We start from the raw sequence: 18,767 nt of genomic DNA on the forward strand, positions 1-18,767 counted from the left end.
ACTGACCTTTCGGCCAATGACAAACAGAAGTAGGCGGGGCTTAAGGACATGGTCCAATGGAAGCCAAGGACTGAAAACGGCGTTTCGTGGACCCCTGCCCAATAGGCTCAAGCGCACCAGCCAAACGGGGACTGGCCGTGGCTTGTGGGCGGGATCTTTTCAAAGCCGATTTCGCGCTCTGAGAACGGCGGTTTCCTATTGGTTGGTGCTTTCTCTCTTTGTGGGCGCTCCCAGCCTAACCTAGGCCAGGGACTGGGCGGAGCTTCCGAGTGACGTGAGGCTCTCTGTAGCCAATCACAGAGAGGGACGCGAGACCGAGGAGGAAGCGGAATCTACCGCCTAGCTCCCGCTTCGTCTCCCTCCGCCGCGGTCCGGGCCTAAGCGGGAGCGGCGGGGCGGGCGGCAGTAGGTGTCCCGGGACGGCGGCGGAGGCGGACGGAGACGCAGGGGGCCCGGCAGTTGCCAGGCCCGGGCCACAGCAGCAGAAGAGCCCGCGGGCGGGGCAGCCGAGTTCCCGGAGGCCCCGCCTGAGCGCGCGCGGAGGAGCCGGAAAGCAGGATGGCGGCGTCGGCCCTGTACGCCTGCACCAAGTGCACGCAGCGCTACCCCTTCGAGGAGCTCTCGCAGGGCCAACAGCTCTGCAAGGTCGGTGGGCGCCGGGCGATAAGCGCACCGCTCCCCGCCAGGGCCGGGGCATTATGTGGGCGAGCCCCGTGTCGACCGCGTCCCGCCTGCTCGCAGGCTGGGGCTAGCTCGGCCGCGTCTGGCGGTCTCGGGTGGGGCTGAACCAGGCGGCCACCAGTCCTCCGTGTAGCCTGGGTCGGGTGCAGACTCTCTCACCCCAGCTTTGGCCGGGACTGCCCTCTCCTTCCACTGGGAGGCAGGGCCCTGTTTGCACTTTCTTGCTAGGAACCCGAAGCTGCAGAGCTGATGGCATCCTGCTTCCCTGTCCGGGAAAGCTAAGCGACTGGTTTAGGAACAGTGCTCTGATTTGGAGCTCCTCCCATCCCATAAAAGCTGGGATGCTGTCTGAGCAACTGTACAAAATAACTAGTAGTTTCACATGTAGAGCACCCCTGGAAGTCAGTCCTGACCGCTTCCTTAGTTTTTAATCTGTTTCATATACCCCCTCCGCCCCCCCCCCCCGCATCCACTAAGGACAAAAATATCCCCATGGAATTATACTCTGCCTGGCGGCTGATGTGATAAGTCACCCAGTTGTTTACGTTGCCAGTCAGGTTTTATTGACATTTCAGGCACTTGACTAGGTGGATTAATTTCTACCAAAGAGTGAGATTGGGTCTCTGAGATAAATACTGACTTATGTATTATCTTATTACAGGAATGTCGGATTGCACATCCTATTGTAAAATGTACTTACTGCAGATCAGAATTTCAGCAGGAGAGGTTTGTATACTGAGCAATCTTTCATTGTTACAAATTCGTATAAGGAATAACGGGATTGTAATATTTGTGTTAAAATTTGTTTCTGAAATTTAAAATTAAGCACTACTATGTACAGTATGAGAGAAGACATTTAACTAAAGAAATCCTGGTTTTACATGTGAAAATAAGGGATAAATTGATAGATGGAAAATGTACACTTCTGCCAACAATCAAAATATAAGCAATTACTTTTAAACTAATTTTTTAAAGTGGGAAACTGCTAATTAACCTGAGGAAAGATACAGTGTTCCTAACTGCCTTGGAAGACTGAAGTCACTGCCTTTAGCAGTGTGATTAGCACAGATGGTTTTTAACAGAAAATCCCTCTTTTAGAGGACACAGAGTAAGCTCAAGAGAACAAGTCCGTTTATTACTGAGTCTGTGGACCTGACAGTGGAGACGAGTGGACTGGGGAGTGCGGTGGGCCCTGACGTGTGAGGATGTGCATTCGTGGTGGTGAGGGAGCGTTGAGAGCCAGAGGGAAGGCATTAGGGCTTCTGCTTTGTTTTCTTTACAGAAGATATGCAGTAAATTGTTTGCCTATAAGCTTAGTGTTTGGAGGTGGAAGCAGGAGAATTACTACTTAGAGATTAACCTGGGCATATATCCTGAGACTTGTAGACACTGTGTAATACATAAATAGTATATGGAAAATTTGTCTCTTTAAGAAAACTAAATTTACAGAAAACTATTCTAAAATTACTGTGTTTTTAAGAAGACACTTGTTAATTAGAATAAGTAATGTGCAATCTTTTGACTCGACCATTTACTATAGGTTGGAATATGTTGCTCTGGAAAGCTACATGAGTGTAATCATCTGAATAATTTCCTTTTCAGTAAAACTAACACAATTTGTAAGAAGTGTGCTCAAAATGTCAAGCAATTTGGAACAGTAAGTGTTTTTTCATTTCAAGTCATTATTACTGACTAGTTAATGTTCTTCATGACTTTTCTCATAAAACAGTCCAGTCTCTATACTTGTGTATCTGTACATATGAAAGTAGTTCATGGAACAAATTTTCTGTAGTCTTGATGGGTAAATGAAATCATTTAAAAACAACTGCATGCTTTAGAGTGAATTTCAGTGTGAAGTTTGTGAAGCTATCTTTTAAAAGTACAAATGAAGCAAATTCCTTAATGTGAACATAATGATTTACAGTGTTAAAATAATCAAACTTTCTCCTGATTTCTGGAACTTTTTATATGGTAGTACCATCATTCAAGTGTTCAATTCGTACCTTGGTACAAATTGGCTGATGTGTGTGTGTGTGTGTGTGTGTGTGTGTGTGTGTGTGTGTGTNTGTGTGTNTATATATATATATATATATATATATGTATGTATGTTATGTTGGTGATAGTAACATATCAGTGTAGTTTATGATCAGTCAAAGTGCTGACCTTAAGACTTCATACTGTCCTGAATATCCAAGAAATCAAGGATGCTTATTGTTACATAAATTGAATATGCTTATACAATTTTTTAATATTGAAAAGATATTTATGTTTACTGTGGCAACAACCTATACATGGTAAAGTTATTTTTAATTGAATAAATGATGTAACGGTTAAGCCTGCTGTATATCACTGCAAGCTCATAGCCTCAAATTACAGGTTTATGAGACTTTTCTGTGAATAATTATTTAACCTCATAAGCAAATTTTATATTGTATAAAAATGCCATAGAAGTCCTGAGTGTATTTCTCACCGTGGTCAGATTTCTGAGCAGGGTGGTGAGCCTCATGACCATAGCAATGAGTGTTAGTTGAATGAGTAGACCCATGATATTTGTCTTTGAATATGTACTTGGCAGAATCAAATGTTTTTAACTTAATACTTTTCTTTATTAACCCCCTAAATATTTTACTAACACTGGATGTGTCTTATAGGACAGAGTTTTGAATATCTCGGTTAAAAACAATGTGTTTATTTTTCAGCCTAAGCCTTGTCAGTACTGTAACATAATTGCGGCATTTATTGGTACCAAGTGTCAGCGTTGTACAAATTCAGAAAAGAAGTACGGAGCGCCTCAGACCTGTGAGCAGTGCAAACAGCAGTGTGCTTTTGATCGGAAGGAGGAAGGAAGAAGGAAAGTACGTTCTATTTATGATGTCTTCTAGAAAGAAAACAACTTGGCAATTGTTAGAATCTGTATACCTCTAAGACACTTGTTTCTGCTGCCTGGAAACAGAATGGAAGAATAGCATGTTTTACTTTGCATCATGTATGGGTTCATGTTAATCAGTTAGGATGACTATACCTGAAAGATCCATCATACTGAATATGGTGTGTACCTCTAGTCCCAGCTCCTTAGGAGGCTGAAGCAGGAGGATCATATGAACCCAGAAATCCAAGACCAGCCTAGACAGTTCAGTAAAACTGTACTGAGTAAGAATGTTTATAATTCCTTTGTGATCGAAATTCTGCACTGTTATTCCAGTTCAGATTTGTAGTGAATCCTTTTATGTATACTCTTGCTGGTTACTTGAAATTGTTGCTGTGAAAAAAATACCAGATGACATATTAGCACTTAAAATTCAAAGTTAGTGTTCTGCCTTTTGTTTGGCTCCTGTTTGAAACTACTGTTTGTTTCTCTCTGCCTACAGTGACTTAATTATTAGGTGTACATGTGCCATTCCTCTGCTGATGAGCATTCCCACAAGCCTCCTGTTTGTCAGTTTCAGTTCTTTGGAGGATGACTATCACTTTGAGGGGCTTACCCAGATCCCCCCACAGCACTGTATGTACCTTAGTTGTAAGACATGTCCCTCCAGCATTTCCTATATGAAATGAGGAAAGGCAGAAACTAGGCCTTAATTTTGGAAAGCAGTCACTTTCTCTCCGCTGGACTCACAGGATTGATTCTCATGATTTGCAGTAGTTACTGTCTGTAAAGTTGCCAGAAGCACCAGTGAATAGTGAGCCATGGCTTTTAAGAGAAATTCAGGAATAAGTTCCTGCCTATAATCCTAAGATGCTTGACAGTTCACCAATACATTTGTGATTAGTGTCTGTTGAAGATAACTTATCTGTGAATTTAATTGAACTCATAGCCAGGAGCAGTAATAATAGCTGAATAAAACTATAACTAGCTTTTTTTAAAAAGTCCATCACAGCCTTTTTTAAAACTAGAAATGGCAGTTTTGAGTGACTCGTGGAAAGAACAGTGGTTTACGGTGTGAGAGCTGAAGCATGGAAGAGTATCCTGGCTTGTTTTGCTATAGCTAGAGCTGTGACACCTGCTGACAGGAGTTTGGCACTGCTCTACATCTATATGAACAACTATAAATAGGATTCTTAGAGATCAATAGGCAAATCTACAGGTTTATAAACTCTGAGAATTGATTGTTGTTAAGGCTTCTGTTTTTGTTTAAGATACAATACTATTGTGGGAAGTAACTATCATTTTGGTAATCACACTGAAACTGATTTATGTCTATAAATGTTTTGCCTGCATGTATTAGTATGTACCATATGCCTACCTAATATCTGGAGAAGTCAGGAGAGGGTGCTGGATGCCCTGGAACTGGAGTTATAGGTGGTTGTGAGCCACCATGTGGGTGCCAAGAACTGAACCTGGGTTCTCTGTAAGAGCAAAAATATGCGCTTGACTCCTGAGCTGTCTCTCGAGCCCTTGTTGTACTTACCTTCTAGACTAAATAAAAGCAGTGCCTCTCAAAATTAAAAATACTTTAAACTGTACTGGAGGTCTGTAAATCAGTTCTCGTAGCTAATTTTATAATCTTCTTACAATATTATTCCAAACATCAAATGTGTTAATTTAAAATCTGCATATGTACATTTATTCTGGAATTTCATGAAACGCATAGTGTTGTTGCACACATGGAGTGGAGTATGATTGCAAGTTGAGTTGCTTGCTGAACTCGCTGGAGCGTTTGCAAATGCACTTAATGCAGCTATTTTCCTCAAAGGTTGATGGGAAGTTACTGTGCTGGCTCTGCACCTTATCATACAAGAGAGTTTTACAGAAGACAAAAGAACAGAGGAAGAGTTTGGGGTCTTCACATTCTAATTCCTCATCTTCATCTCTTACTGAGAAAGACCAGCACCATTCTAAACACCATCACCACCACCACCATCACCACCACCGCCACAGCAGTGGCCACCACAAGTAAGCACTTTGAAATCCTTTGTTAGAGCCAATCCTGCCATTGCTAGTGATCTTTTCGCTGGTACTTACCTCCATGTGGTGGTAAGATGCTAGGCCAGTTTCTGTTGCACTGACTGTGCCCCAATTATATACTCTGAAAGATTTCCACATAATATATTCAGTGTTTATTAAAGTAGTACAGAATTCATTTATAAAGTCATCCTGTGTGGAAATCAAAAAAAAAAAAATCAGCGTTGCCATTTCAGTTATGCAAATTAACAAAAACTTCCATTTTAAAGATAACTTTAGCTTTTATTTATATAAACTTATTTATTTTTTAATCTTCTGGGTATGTGCATGACAGCACAAACTTGGAAGGTAGGGAATGACTTTGTAGAACCAGTTTGGTCCTTCTACCTCGTTTGACTTCCAGAGATGAAGCTCAGGTTGAAGGCCTCATGGGAAGTCCTTGTTTTCTGTCTCAGTATTTGAAGTTTATTTTACTTGCCATTTATTTATCCCAGTAAAAACATATTTAAAGCAGTGTAGAGAATCCTTTCAGAGAACAGACTATAACATCATTTGTGACTAGTAGAAACTTTTTTGTTGTTGTAAGGATTGAACCCAGCTCTCCTTCTATGTGCTAAGCACAGGTTCTACTGTTGAGCTATATGCCCAGCCCCTATAGAAACATTATTAATCTTGGAGGTTCCAAAGTATAAGAGACAGTATTTTTAACTATGGGTACTTAGGTTTTATACTTTTGTTGGTTGTTGGATTTTTTTTTTTTTTTAAGCATAGGTGGTATTATAATACTTCATCTTACTTAGTTTTTAAAGTGATTTCATGTAGGGAGAAATTATGCAGTAGTAATGTCTTAACTGTGTGCATGATTAAGAAGTTTTTAAGATGTAATTTTAGTGTTTATAGAAAAAACACTAAAACAAATTTATTTGTAAATGAAAATTACAAGTGATATGATTTATACTCATTTTTCAGAAGAATTTGTTTTTTCCTCTAAATTTTACTATATATCTTTAGAATTTCAGATAGTTATTTAAAATACAATTTTATGTGCAGGAAACAAATGACTTCTACATTTTGCAGCACAAAAGTTTTAGCTTAACTGCCAGCAAATACCTCTTAGATGATGAGGATTCCTTGAGCCTGTGGTTGTTTGCTGCTGTGTTGTACTGTTTCCTAGGGTGGCAGTCACAGACTGCACTGAAACTGACACGGAGAAAGAAAAGGTAGGCTTTTAGATTGAAGTAGCCATGGAACGAGGAGCACAAGCCTCCATTCTGTGTCTTCCTTTAAGAAGAATGTTTAAAATTGTATCATGAGCTCTATTCCTCAGATTCTAGAATGTCTTCTTCCCTGACTGTCTTTCAGAATGATTTTTCCTAGCATAATGGGAAAAAACAAGATGTAAATGTAGGTACAACAGTGTAATCTTTTAGAAGGATAACAATTTTCTAACAAAAAGGGGGAAAAGACAATGCTGACTTTCAAAAAAATTTTTTTTTCTCTTTTGGAGGGGTACTTAAGAAATACAGTTACATTGTTCTCTTGTTATTCACAAGAGAAAGGTTCTAAGTCCTTTGGATACAAAACTCCAAAGTGCCCCAGTATCCTTCATGATGTGGTCTAGTTTTTCCATGACCTGTACCGTAAGTGATCTGTAGATTACTTAGAACACCTAACACAATGATATAATTAGAAGTCTTGGTTGACTGTGTTGTTTATGCAGAAAAGACAGAAAGTTCAGTGTTGTTCACTGCATCAACGACTGTAGGCTGACTTACATATTCTCTGCAGGTAATTGGGTCCTCAGATACAGAACCTGTCAATGTGGAGGGCTGGTAGTACAGCTTTGTATCTGATAGCTAAAGGCCGTATTATGAATAGGCAGGCCAGTTTGTTGGGTCCTGTCTTAAGTTGAGTAAATCAGAAAGAACGTGTATGATAGATAAAGGTTGATGATGAAAGGCCATTGGAGCAGGGCTTAGCACTGAAGTCAGTTTGGATCCAGGAGTTCCTGATAAGTCATTACTGTGTTGTTGCTACTGCAGTGAGTAGTTATATGACTTGAGAATGCTTACGGGTAGTGAGATTTGTTTTAATCTTACACATGTACAGAGGAATTCCTCCTTAGAACTGCAATTCGATGCCTGGTGGAGAATGGTCCAGGGTAATAGGGTTACAGCTCAGGCTTTGGAGCTTAAGTTTTTTTCTTGTTTGTTTTGTTCTTTTGGGTACACTTTAATTCTTTATTTTACTTCTACTTAAAAATGTGACTGATGGTTTTTATACACATGTAAATGTATATATTTGTGATACATGTTACTGCTGTATTAGGTTGTATACGTGCTTGTAGCCATAGACAAAGTGAGTTGTACCCCACTTCACCAATATGGATCTGAGACTTGGGGGCTTTAAATAACTTTATGGTATTACAGCTTAGATGATACGCATTTCTTAAGTTGAATAATTATGTGTTTCTAATTCACAGGCTATGTAGTAGTTATTAATACTACAGAAAAATGGAAAGGAAGTCATAGTATTATGAGTGAAACCATTTGTCTTTATGAAATCTTACAATATGATGAGTGTGACTTTTGTGCACTGACAAAAAGTCTATAGACTTGGGGGAGGCTGCTTAGGGAGACTAAGAGGAAACCTAGTTTGACTTGGCACAGGATTCATAGCAGCTTAAGTCATATCAAGTTTATGTGCGTTTAGGATAACCATGCAGGTGCAGACTTCTGTATGGTATAGCCAGGGCAGTTGACATAATCATCCCTAGATTCTTTTTTTTTTTTTTTTTTTTTTTTCCATTTTCTTTATTTACATTTCAAATGCTATCCCGAAAGTTTCCCATACCCCTCCCCCCACCTCTGTTCCCCTTCCCACCCACTCCCACTACTTGGCCCAGGCCTTGCCTTGTGCTAGGTCATATAGAGTTTGGAAGACCAAGGAGCCTCTATTCCCACTGATGGCCGATTAGGTCATCTTCTGCTACATATGCAGCTAGTAACTGCTTGTGGACGTTGTACATCGTGGTGCGCACTAGGCTCCGCACCACGATGTACAACGTCCACAAGCATGGTTTTATGTGGAGGTCTTTGATCCACTTAGACTTGAGCTTTGTACAAGGAGATAAGATGGATCGATTCTCATTCTTCTACATGATAGCCGCCAGTTGTGCCAGCACCATTTGTTGAAAATGCTATCTTTTTTCCACTGTCATCCCTAGATTCTTACATGGCCCTGCTGTGGCCTTGTGCTCATGTACTCCAAAACTGAGTACAACTTTAAATTGAGTTATTGGAAATCTATAGAGAAAAGACAATCTACCGTTGTACATGTGTGTAAAAAATTTAAGCAGGCTAGTAATAGTTTAATTAGAGTTTATCCTATTTAAATGTGATGTGTTGCATATATCAGCTTATATAGCTACTGTGAACAGTAGATTTGCAATAGTTTGATTCTTTTGGGAAAGAATGTCTTAAATAAATATGACCAGATGTTACTTGTGTGTTTTTCAGAGTCAGCAGTCTAAGTCCTGAGCAGGAGCAGGGACTGTGGAAACAGAGGTGAGTGCTGGTGTGTGTGGTGTGGTTGAGGTGCACTTGTATAAGTCAGCCTCTCTAACGTGCTTAGATTGAGAAAGAACTGTGATGATCAGTGATTTTTCAGAGGATGAGTAGCTTATACGTTGATGCCTCTCTTTTATTCTAATCATTTTTGCTAATGTTTGCTTTCAGCCATAAATCCTCTGCAGCAATTCAGAATGAAACTCCAAAGAAAAAGCCCAAATTGGAATCTAAGCCATCTAATGGAGATAGGTAAAAATGAATGTCTTTTAGTGCTGTGAAAACTGAACTTAATTGAGTAGTTCTGGTTAATTATCAATTATTATTTCATATTTTATATGAGAATAGAAACATGGGTCTCACACACTGACTTTTTTAAGTCACCTTGGAAAGTAAAGCATACATAATAGGTTAAGAAAACTTTAAGAAAGTGGCACTGAACTATGTTGTTATAACTGGGGTATAAATTTGGGTTCTGAGGAAAGAACAAATCTGAATAGAGAACATTACTGTAGTTGTTCTTCAAGGAAAAGAAACACAAATCTGTGGTACTTTTCAGTTGACCTGCTTAGCAAATGTTTGATTAAAAATATGAGTGTGACTTTGTTTTTAGTTCATTAGCCAACGTTTGCTGATGTTACTGTACAAATTGGCTGCCTATTGCTTTACACTAGAAGTATTGACCCCCTAAAAGCTAATACTGAATTATATTTCTGCAGGTGTATGTAATGTGTGCCATTAGTAAGGTAATTTGCCAGTTGCATCCATTTCTGTCAGGTACATATTTTTTTGCATTAGCCTTAAGGATGTTTGTGGAATTGTCTAATTTATGCAATTTGAACATCTGCAGGTTTTCCTTCTACTTTATGTAATTCCATTTTACTTTTTTCTTTTTAGTAGCTCTATAAATCAGTCAGCAGATAGTGGGGGAACAGACAATTTTGTCCTTATCAGTCAACTGAAAGAAGAAGTGATGTCACTTAAGCGTCTCTTACAGCAAAGAGACCAGACTATTTTGGAAAAAGATAAAAAGGTGAGAATACAGTTCACTGAAGCTTGATAACGTTTGCATCTTGACTTTTATTTAGCCTTTGCAAATTTTCTTTAGTTATTTGTTAATGTTTGCAATGCATGACTTTTACAAGACAAGCTATAGAAGCCCAAATTGAAGTCTAAACCATCTATTGAAAATAAGTAAAAATGGTGTTTTAGAATGTTCATAGTTCTAAGAATTAACAGAGAGCTAATTATAGTAGTAAATATAGTAGTAATATTTTGAGTTTACAGGTAGCATGCACATTTAAAGTAGATCTAATATCTTAAAATTAGATATAAATGGAATATTTAAATCGTTGTGGTTTTAAAGTAATTGAAAACAGTCTTTGATATATATTGACCATGTCTCCGTGTCAAGCCGATGAGAAGTAATAATATTCTAATATCCTGTGGTAGTGATTAGCAATAAGTGTCTAAGAGCAGTCTGTAAGAAGTGGGTGTACTTACTAGCTTTGTAGTTATTTAGCCACATTCAGGATGAAATTCTAATCCTGGGCAATTCTGTATGGCCTTAAGTAAAACATTTTTCGTTACTTGAGGCTTAGTTTCTCATTTTGTAGATATGTGTTTCATGCTACTTGATGGACTGGCTGTGCTGATCATGTGTGCGAGAGTGTTTCCTGAGCTCTTGACACCGTAAATGCTGTGTCGGTGCTGCTGTTTATTGCCATGGAAGAGAAGTTACTGCACACTTAGGTTACAGACAAGCATTCACTGGGAAAATAGTGGAAACATTAAAAACCTTTTAATGACTCCTAAAAAACATTAATTGTATTTTTAGCAGACAAAAGAAATGAACATTTAAAAACCCTAGACTCTTTAAAATGTGCTTGTTATCAGCAAAAAGAAATGAAAGTGTAGACAGGTCCAATAGGGACAGAGTTAGCCCTCGAGCCTCCTCCATTCAGCAGTTCTGGGCCACAGCTCCCACACTCACTCTGGTGCTCGACGGTCTTCATTTACTCTATTACTTCATTTGCTATATTTTGACCGAGGGTTCTGTGTGCCTCTGGCGGACCTGGAACTCCAGAGCTGCCTGCCTTCTCCCAAGTGCTGAGATTAGTTTCCTATGGACCACAGTATGAGTAAATTTACTTTGTGAAAATTGGCATTGATATGCAAGTTAAAATTTGGACAGTTATAGTTGTCTTTTTTAGGGCTCTTTATGAGAAATAATTTTAAATTAATTTGCTTTTATGGAAATGTGTACACAGAACTTTAATTTTTTACACAAAGCCAAAGTGTCTACATTAGCCTTGAACAAAAGTTCAGAATAAATAAAATGACAGATGTAATGTAAAATAGCAGTAATTATGAACCAGACATTAACAAATTGTAGACCTGTGGTTCTCAACCTTCCTAGTGCTGTGGTGACCCTCACCCCCCTCCCATGCCAACCATAAGATTATTTTTGTTGCTACTTCATAACTAATTTTGCTACTGTTATGAGTCATAATGTAAATATCTGTGTTTTTAATGGTTTTAGGTGGCCCCTGCAAAAAATGTCTGTGAACACCTCTCAATAGGGGTCGTAACCCACAGGTTGAAAACTGCTGTTGTAGACTCTTGGACCCTTTATACCCAGCATAGCTGTTGTGTTTAACTACTTGTTGAAATTTCTTGCTTTAGTGTTTCCTTTAAGTGCAAAAAGCACCAGCAAGTTTACAGTTAGTGTAAGAAAAATAGTATGTATCTAAAATTAATGATACACTTAGAGTTATTCCTTATAGTCTAAAAGGATCAAGTTAGTTTCCTGTCTCTGTGTTTCTATTGAGTGGCTTCCAAAGCCAGACACTTACTGTACTAAGTCAGAAAGAATCACAGGCAAATAAACAGGCACTCTTTTTCCCTTCCAGAAGCTCACAGTCAAAGTTGATGGTGTCAAAATTGGCAGTTCAGAACAGAACTCTCTTTAAAGTATACAGACCCAGGAGAGGGACTAAGTAAAGCTTTTTGTTTGGGAGAATGAGCATAGAACTCTTCACTTTTTCTCGGTGCTTTTGTGCCTTTTTATTTACTAGGTACTTAGTAATTATGGGGAAAGCACAAACTCCAAAAGCTTACATATGGCAGAAGCTGGTTTTGTGTGGTTCTGTTAGTAGCAACTTGGGCTATATATTTGAAATCCTGCCATTGTACTTTTGTTTGTCTTCATGTTAATGAAAGCATTGTCTTGTGGTCTCTGCTTCCTCACATTGACTATATTTCTGTCCTGATAGGTAAATGTAGTATAATGGCTTTTTGAACATAATATTGGGCACAAATTAACAATTACAAACACCATTGCCCTTGGTTGATAACCATTGGCAATAAATGTGCCTATTGTGGGGCCTTTCTCCTTCATTATTGAAGATGATTTTAACTAGAAATCTGTTGATTTACTGTTAAGTGTATTTAGTTGAAGCACCTCACGAGCCATTAAGCTTTGCTTTGGCATTCTAGTTATGAAAGTCTGACCAGTTAAGCCCAAAGCAACTCTCAAAGATCACCCTTAACATTAAAAGCTCGGCTGCAGTGGGTCAGACAACTGGTCTCACAGAAGATGCAGCTGCTACCAACTGCCTCTACTTTCATAACAAGTACACGCCTGTTGGGAAGAATATTTAATGTGTCAGTATATGGACAGATATGTGTGTGCATGAATGCTTTTTTTTTTTTTTTTATTTCAGTTAACTGAACTGAAGGCAGACTTTCAGTACCAAGAGTCAAATTTGAGAACTAAGATGAACAGTATGGAAAAAGCGCACAAAGAAACTGTGGAACAACTTCAGGTAAATGGGGCTATTTATGTGAAGTGCCAGTTGTAGATTTAAATCTGTATTGTAGTATTTCTTGACTTAAGTAGATGGGTATTTAATTCTATTTTGTTCATTTCCAGTTTTAATTTTGACTTTATAAAGTTTAGATCTTCATCCCATTAAAAGTTTTTGTTTTAAATCACTTTAAAGATGATTCACTGTTGATCATGAAAACATGTACACACTAAGTGGGATTTCCAGAAAATAGTGCAGACTGTTCACTTGACTGCTGAGCTAAGATGAGACTGTATGTGACTATATGCACTTTAACCATTCTTCCCATTTTTCTGGACCCCCAGAAGGAAGGAAGATTAAGAACACCAGTCTTGTTAGGTGGTTGGGAGGCAGAGACAGATGGATCTCTGCGAATTTGAGACCAGCCTGGTCTACAGAGTGAGTTCCAGGACAGCCAAAGCTATACAGAGAAACCCTATGTCAAAACCTCCCCTGCACAACTGCCCCCAAAAAGCCAGGTCTCCAGACCATGATTGAAGGGCCTTCATGTTGTGTATAAGTTCTGCAAATCAAGACAGTGCTTGATTGTTTTGAAAGTGTATTAGGTATTTAATATATTTAATAAATACTAGTGTGTTTAATGTAGATGCATAGGCCCTAAATATACAGAACAACTGAACAGTGGGATCTGAGAGTCGCTACCAAAGAGGGTAGATAGTGAACATCAACATAGAAAGGGGCTGTTCCCTCATTACAATTTGTTTTTAACTGTTCTACAACACATTGATTCATGTTCTGTAGTTTGTACATTGTGACATTTATAGAGTTAATCTCTTAAACATAGAGCTGATGTCATATTCAGAGTTCAGACTTGAAGGGAGAGTGCAACTTTGAAAAGAATTCATGAATTTTCCTTCATTAGTATATTTTGTTTTCTGATTTTTTTTTTTTCTCCATTACACCAAGGTATATTTTCTGTTCCTTTTGTGGTTTGGTATGTGTCGTAATTGAATAGGATTTACATACTTCTTGGAATGAACATGGATATTCTCCTTGCTTCCCATTCTTACTAGTGACAGGAATTTGTAAAGGAACCATCGTAGAACCAGGGGCATAGTGCATCCAAGTAACTGCTTCATGTGTGGTGATTTGTCGGAATGCATTTGCCCGCCCTCCTCAGAGATTGCCCATCGTGAGGTGGGCCTCTTGGGCATTACTTACTATTTTTACCTACCAGCAATTATTTTGTTTTATTCTTAAGTTATGTTGAATGATCCCCTGAGATATAATCAACCTTATGTAACAGAAGCGCTGAAATAAATCTAAGTTATAGAATAAGTATAACGGTAAGCACTTTCTAGGTTTGACTTAACCTGGTATGTTCTTCCAATGCGCCAAAGAACAGTTCCTTTTGTTAAAGTGAGTTGCAAGAGAACCATTTTTATTTTAGCCTTGTTGGTGTCTTTAGCCTACTTCCTCTTAACTGAGTTTTTCTATGCTACCATAGCAGCTACTCATACAGAAGGGAAGGTACAGTTAATGTGTTTTGTATGTCATGTTCACATTTGCTTCTTATAATAGCTGAGTGATGAGTTGCCCCAAATTACAGGTGAAACCGGTCACATAAGTAGTAAGCGAGACATAGACATTGCATTGTGTGCCTCAGGCTTACTTGTTCCTTCTGAGGAATGTCTTGCATCAGCTCACACCTCAGGTACTCGTGTATCTGAATGCCCTGATCAGCTGCTTCCCTATGCACTTTGAGTCTCTGCTAGAGACTCTCTACAGCTAACGTAGTTCCCACCTACTGCCTTTAGTAGCAGTTCCTGAGGTGAGTATACCGAGTGAAATCTGTTCTTATCTCTTGCATTTGTTTGCTCTGTTTTTGAGGTCGAGCTTCACTATGTATCCCAGTTTGTCCTCAAACTCACCACCCTCCTTTAGCCTCCAAGGGCTTGGTTTGTACCCTTGCTCCTTCCTACCTGTTTCTTTAATCTTTTATGATACAGAGAATTTAATGGTTAAAAAAAATTATCTTGCTCTAATAGATCTTTTAAATATTTTAAACTATCAAACCTAGGGGTGCAAACTGAAATTCATCCCCCAAATGGTATTAAATCCAAAGTACCAGTAATGCCAAGTAAAAATTCTGTTCTTTAGTAAGACAAGCTAAAGGGAAGGGAAATTATGTTTGAGTGTTGTTGTGTGCAGACCGCAGTACCATGTTTGTTTGTTTGTTTGTTTGTTTGTTTTTTCAACTCCCTGAGTCTCTTGTTAGGGATAAGGTATCTTCCAGTTAAGTCATAGGTAAGTAGAGCCTGGAGATGATAGGCAGGGTCTGTGTAGTTCCTTCCTTTATTTAGGCTGACATTTTTAAATGTTTCTAACTTAAGTATTACAGTAATTGCATTGACTTCTGTAGGGTGCAACATAAGTATTAGAATAAAATTTCAATGTATACACTTAATCTCTGCTATATACAGCTTATCTGCAATGTTAAGCTTATATTGCAAGGACTCAATAACAACGAATGCACTATTCTTCTTAAAGCCTTTGTCATATATAATTTATCAACAAGTTACTGCTGTCATTGGGAGACTAGCTACATATCTATTCTTCTAGTTCCTGCATTTTTATTCTAGGAAAGAAACATATAAGTTCATTTTTTTCCTTGATTGAAAGCAGAGTTTTAATTATTTGGTAAGCCAGGGTAAATGGTTGCTCCTAACTGCCTGCCTCTGCAGCCCTGGCTAAGGCCTTTCTGTGCCCTTCCCTGCTCTGCACTCCACAATTTATTTCTTGCAAGTGAGTCTGTTGTAATTAATGTTAAATAATACATAGTTACACTGTTACTAGGATTTGTCAGAGTAATGGTTTATGCTTATAAGTAGTGGGGACTTCCCTGAGGATTGTGTTAGAGTGTAGTAGTGCTCAAACTTCATACTGTTTCTGTTGGCTCCGAAACTCAGAGCAGATTTGATGATTTGTAGTTTTCATGAGGAACTTTCATTACCTAACTTCCTAGAGGCTGCATAGAGTAGCAGAGACAGAAGAATGAGAAAAGACTCAATGAAGTTCCCACTTGTAGATCCCCCAGATCACCAGACGACACACTACAGGCAGTGTTCTTTCTGATGACCAGGCATTGTATAACTAGCTGAAAAGTCAGAGCATTGCTAACGTGACATTCTGAGTCTTTGGCGGGGGTGGGGGTGGGGGGTAGGCTGGGGTGGGGGGGTTATGAAAATGGCTTAGGTGATACTAAAGTCAGTGTCACGTGGAAGGACCGCTTGGGCTTGTGAAAATGGTGAGAGTAGCATCTGACCTCCAAGTCTTAGAACCAGAGTTGGATTTCCCAGACCCATGTCCGGAAGAGGTAATGAACTCCCTCAAGTTGTCCTTTGACCTTCACATGCATATGGTGGCTTACACATAGACACACACATACACATATACATACACAATGACATGTGCATGCAAATAGATAAGAAAATGTTTAAGAAGGGCCTTTGGCAAAGTGACACAATGATTTTTACAAAAACAGTCTCATACTTTTTCTGTATAACAGTAAACAGCAAGTGGAAGACCTCATTCAGCTTGCTAGAAAATTGTCCAAAATAAATATTTGATTCATCCTTTGTTTCGTTGAAAAACATGCATTGAGATAGTTTTCATGTTTTAAAGAGCTAAAAGTTTTTTCTTGTTTTAGATTTGAAACTTCTAGGAAGCCGGCCACTTGCCATTTGTCCATAACTGTAGTAGTGGACAAACACTGACGTTTGCCAAAAGCTGATAAACCAATCCAGAATGTCTGCCTATCTAACCTTAAAGAGATTAAATAGACCAACTCATGGATCTCTTAGTGTTTCCTTGATATAATTTTTATATAAATGAAGTTATTAAGTAATAGTTTTCAGCATGACTTACTAGTTCAAATTTTTTTAAATCTTGAATTTTTGTCTCTCACAGGCCAAAAACAGAGAACTACTCAAACAGGTTGCAGCCTTGTCAAAGGGTAAAAAGTTTGACAAGAGTGGAAGCGTGCTAACATCTCCCTGAAAAAGTCACTTGTTTAGCATTTCTGCCCAACAGTTTGTGCTTGAGGTGTCCTGAGACACCCTTAGATTCTGTGCAGTGGAAAGATATTTTTACATGCCAAATAAATTGGTATGTCTCCGATTCACTTTTGTATCTTACACACAGCATTTTTTAAGTTGTAAACATGCAGATAAAACTTCAGCTGGCTTGGAGTGACTTCTTAATTCTTTGATACCCGGAACTTTTTTCTAGCAATAGTATTAATGGTTGTGGAGTGCACCCGTGTGCACTGTGTTAAATGCAACACGCAATAATGGAGTGGTCGGCAGAACAGCGGAGGGGGGTGCTTTTGTTTAACACTATGCTGTTTTCAAATAAATAGTTTTCAATCTAGAAATGCAAACTTTTAAACAAGGAAAATGGTGAACACTGTTTTTGGGGATTGTATTTTTACTTCACATCAACATGAATTTAGAGAATCATGGTGCTTTTATTAAAAGAGCTTCAGAGTATATGTAAATATGTTTTTAAAAGTTACATCACTAACATCAGTTTAGTAATCTAACATTTCATTACTGTTATAGGATTGATGTTTACTGTACAGCATCCAAGGTAAAATGTGTTTTGTTTTGTAAAAACTGTAGATTTTTACTTACAAGTGCCTTTTTGCCACCTAATGTTTTTATTTATAGGAATGCTGATCTTTTGTACATATGGTTTGTTTAAAAAATCATGTTAATAAGTTTGTATATAAGTGCATATGTACATAACCGGATTTCAAAAAGAAATCAAAGTTATTGGTAACATGCAAGATTGCATATTAAGAATTAACTGATAAAGCATATAGACTTTAGGTAATTTTGTGGTTTGCTGCTGTATCATAAGGGAAGCTGTTGGTCATTGAGTTCATTTAATTATGTTGGAATACTTTCCTAAAGATTTAATTTTAACTCCATTTTTGATAGAGTGATTTTATTTTTATGTTGTGTGGCTTTATGTTTATATTTTGTGAGTTACATGTTTTGCTTTATTTTTATATAAAATTTCTTTAAAATTTATAACGTTTCTATAACAGTCCATATATCTGCTTTTTTTATAATGTGTTCTAAGTTAATATTTATGTACACCATACTTACTTTGTAAATTTAATAAAAATCTGGAAAATTAAATAACTTTTTATAATCAAATCTGTGCTTATGTCTGAATAATTGAAATCTGTAAGATTCAGACACTATTTATAAGTAATTTGCCTCAAAAGAATAAAATTGTCTATAAAAGAGTAACATAGTGTGGGATAGATTCTGAGAAATTCCAAATCAGCTTCTGACGTCAGCAGTTTTCAACCAGTAACCAACATCTGCTTCCTGTTAATTCTGGCTTCAAGGTGAATTTTAAACCTTCAGGCATTGCTGGCCACACCATATATATGACTTCTTTCTCTTAGGAATGTGCAGTTACACTTGTTTTCATCAGTCCTTAAGGGTTTATTTTTAGAGAAACGTTTATATGATCTTCATATCAAAGATTAGTGTTAAGAATACATATAACAATTCATTTTAAATTACTCAGGTTTTAGTAAACTTCCCACAGTAGTTTGCTGCAAGTGAAAGGACATCTACAAGTTCAGAACATGTCATTTTCAAGTGACAGTAAGATTGAATTAGTCAAGCCGGGCGTGGTGGCACACACCTTTAATCCCAGCACTCGGGAGGCAGAGGCAGGCAGATTTCTGAGTTCGAGGCCAGCCTGGTCTACAGAGTGAGTTCCAGG

The 18,767-nt window shown here is 38.2% G+C and overlaps 1 protein-coding gene across 2 annotated transcripts; it reads left to right on the forward strand.

The window, feature by feature from the left end:
* The first annotated feature begins 299 nt into the window (after positions 1-299).
* Fam76b (family with sequence similarity 76 member B) lies at positions 300-18,184 on the forward strand. 2 transcript variants are annotated; one of them, XM_021206555.1, is made up of 10 exons: positions 300-645; positions 1,343-1,407; positions 2,284-2,338; positions 3,381-3,536; positions 5,376-5,575; positions 9,103-9,150; positions 9,322-9,402; positions 10,048-10,183; positions 12,876-12,977; positions 16,929-18,184. In XM_021206555.1, the coding sequence occupies exons 1-10, from the start codon at positions 559-561 to the stop codon at positions 17,016-17,018; spliced, it is 1,020 nt and encodes a 339-aa protein (XP_021062214.1). In that variant the 5' UTR covers positions 300-558; the 3' UTR covers positions 17,019-18,184. The 2 variants fall into 2 exon arrangements, with proteins under 2 accessions (XP_021062214.1, XP_021062215.1); XM_021206556.2 differs by having other exon boundaries at positions 315-645; positions 10,051-10,183.
* Positions 18,185-18,767: the final 583 nt, after the last annotated feature.

The sequence above is a fragment of the Mus pahari genome, chromosome 10 (assembly GCF_900095145.1).
Source record: "Mus pahari chromosome 10, PAHARI_EIJ_v1.1, whole genome shotgun sequence".
Taxonomy (NCBI): Eukaryota; Metazoa; Chordata; class Mammalia; order Rodentia; family Muridae; genus Mus; species Mus pahari.